General features: G+C 50.0%; 1 protein-coding gene across 1 annotated transcript in view; it reads left to right on the forward strand.

Annotated features, from left to right (window-relative positions):
• Window positions 1-2129, forward strand: part of LOC104385746 (cryptochrome-1-like) — a 14736-nt gene that overhangs the window by 8790 nt on the left and 3817 nt on the right. Inside the window, exons 8-9 of the mRNA XM_009994243.1 lie at window positions 741-838; window positions 1850-1960. Coding sequence (XP_009992545.1) covers window positions 741-838; window positions 1850-1960 — 209 coding nt within the window. The remainder of the gene's footprint in view (window positions 1-740; window positions 839-1849; window positions 1961-2129) is intronic.

Genomic DNA, 2129 nt, shown 5'->3' on the forward strand with positions numbered 1-2129 from the left:
AACCTCAATCTCCCTCTTCCACTTTTCATCCATCCCCCTCATCCCATCCCTCCCTGCCCTTGTCCCAAGTCCCTCCCCAGCTTTCCTGGAGCCCCTTCAGGCACTGGAAGCTGCTCTAAGGTCTCCAAAGAAGCAAAGAGACATTCTATGGCCTCAGGGGTGATGATTGTATTGACCTGTGAGCACCTGGTGCCTCCAGCATCATGTTTGACCACCAGCCTTGAGTAGAACTTCCTACACCTTCCCCTGCTCCAGCCTAGGCCACATTTCCTGCTTTTGTTGGTGTCTCTGATGGATTCCAGCTAAAACTTTGATTTTATTCCTTTTTGGTCCAAAGCCTCGTTTTCCTTCTCTCTAGATAAGGTACTAAAGACTTTCTCTTTAGTGGGTGATGGTTTTGGAATCTGATGAAGGTTTGGATCAGTTAGAATGTTAAAAAACCAACAAACCAACCAAAATATTTTGGATGAATTAAAAACTGAAGTCAGATTGAAATCAAGCCACTAATTCTTTCCTGGAAAATGGCCTTGTGGAAAGGGTCACCCCTTGGAGGTTTCAGAACTTAAACCAGGGGGTTTGTGCAACATGAATCAGAGATTTTCCACTGCTGGTGGCATCAATATGATCAAGAATGAACATGGCAGAGGTTGGTTTCCACTTCTCTTAAGTGTGTGACTATTTCTCTCTAGAAATAAAATATAAATACATGTATAAAAGCTCCTCTTGTTCCTGTTTTCTAGGAAATACCTGCCTGTACTAAAGAACTTTTCCTCCAAGCACATCTATGAGCCCTGGACAGCATCTGAGGAGGAGCAGAAGGAAGCAGGATGTATCATAGGTAATTCCTTGGGATCCTTGCTGGGGGTTTGGCTGCTGCTACTTGGCCAAAAGAATCACAAGCCTGAGGTGGAAGCATCTCACTGCCAGCAGGAGGCAGGATTTGATCTTCTGAAAATGGATTAGTCATAGAATTATGGGATGGGTTGGGTGGGAAGGGACCTGAAAGATCATCCAGTGCCAGCTGCCACGGGCAGGGTCACCTCCCAGCAGCCCAGGCTGCTCCAAGCCCCATCCAACCTGCCCTTCAACACTGCCAGGGATGGGGCAGCCACAGCTTCCCTGGGCAACCTGGGCCAGGCTCTCACCACCCTCTGTCCAAAGTAACTCCCTAAATTTTAATTTCATTCCATTTTCATTCATTTTAAACCATTAATTTGACCTTCTGTCGATTCACCTTCCAAGGTGTTTTTTTGCTCCTGGAGTCTGACTTCAGAGCATTTATTTTTGCCTCAACTTCATGTTCTAAAAATATTGGTCACTCCAAGTTGCTGACTTTGCATTTATCTGTCTCAGATGCTTGGCTGTCTGGAAATAGTAGCAGAACATCTTGTACTTTGACTCATGCTCTGATGCATCTTTGAAGTCTCTTAGAGCAGCTTCCAGTGCCTGAAGGGGCTCCAGGAAAGCTGGGGAGGGACTTGGGACAAGGGCAGGGAGGCATGGGATGAGGGGGATGGATGAAAAGTGGAAGAGGGAGATGGAGGTTGGAGATGAGGAGGGAATTCTTTGGTGTGAGGGTGGTGAGAGCCTGGCCCAGGTTGCCCAGGGAAGCTGTGGCTGCCCCATCCCTGGCAGTGTTGAAGGGCAGGTTGGATGGGGCTTGGAGCAGCCTGGGCTGGTGGGAGGTGTCCCTGCCCGTGGCAGGTGGGACTGGATGATCTTTCAGGTCCCTTCCAACCCAAACCATCCCATGATTATTTTAGGCAAAGCTGGAGTTGTTTCCCCTGGTGTAAATCCAGTGAAACCTCCTTGCTCAGTGCATAAATTCCAGTGTCTCCCTGTTGCCCAGGCCGGGATTACCCCTTCCCCATGGTGAACCACCCAGCAGCCAGTGCCCACAACCTGCAGAGGATGCGGCAGGTCCGGGAGGAGCAGCACAGAACAGCCCAGCTCACCAGAGGTAGGAGCTGCTCCCCCTGCTCACCAGAGGCTGCCACCACCTGCAGCAGGGGCTGCTTTTGTGGTCACCTCCATTCTTGGTCTGGTTGTGTTTTCAATCCACCCAATTGGATGGGGCTTGCAGCAACCTGGGCTGGTGGGAGGTGTCCCTGCCCATGCAGGGGGTGGGA

This window comes from Chaetura pelagica, unplaced genomic scaffold (genome assembly GCF_000747805.2).
Source record: "Chaetura pelagica isolate M959 unplaced genomic scaffold, ChaPel_1.0 scaffold470, whole genome shotgun sequence".
Lineage (NCBI taxonomy): Eukaryota > Metazoa > Chordata > Aves > Apodiformes > Apodidae > Chaetura > Chaetura pelagica.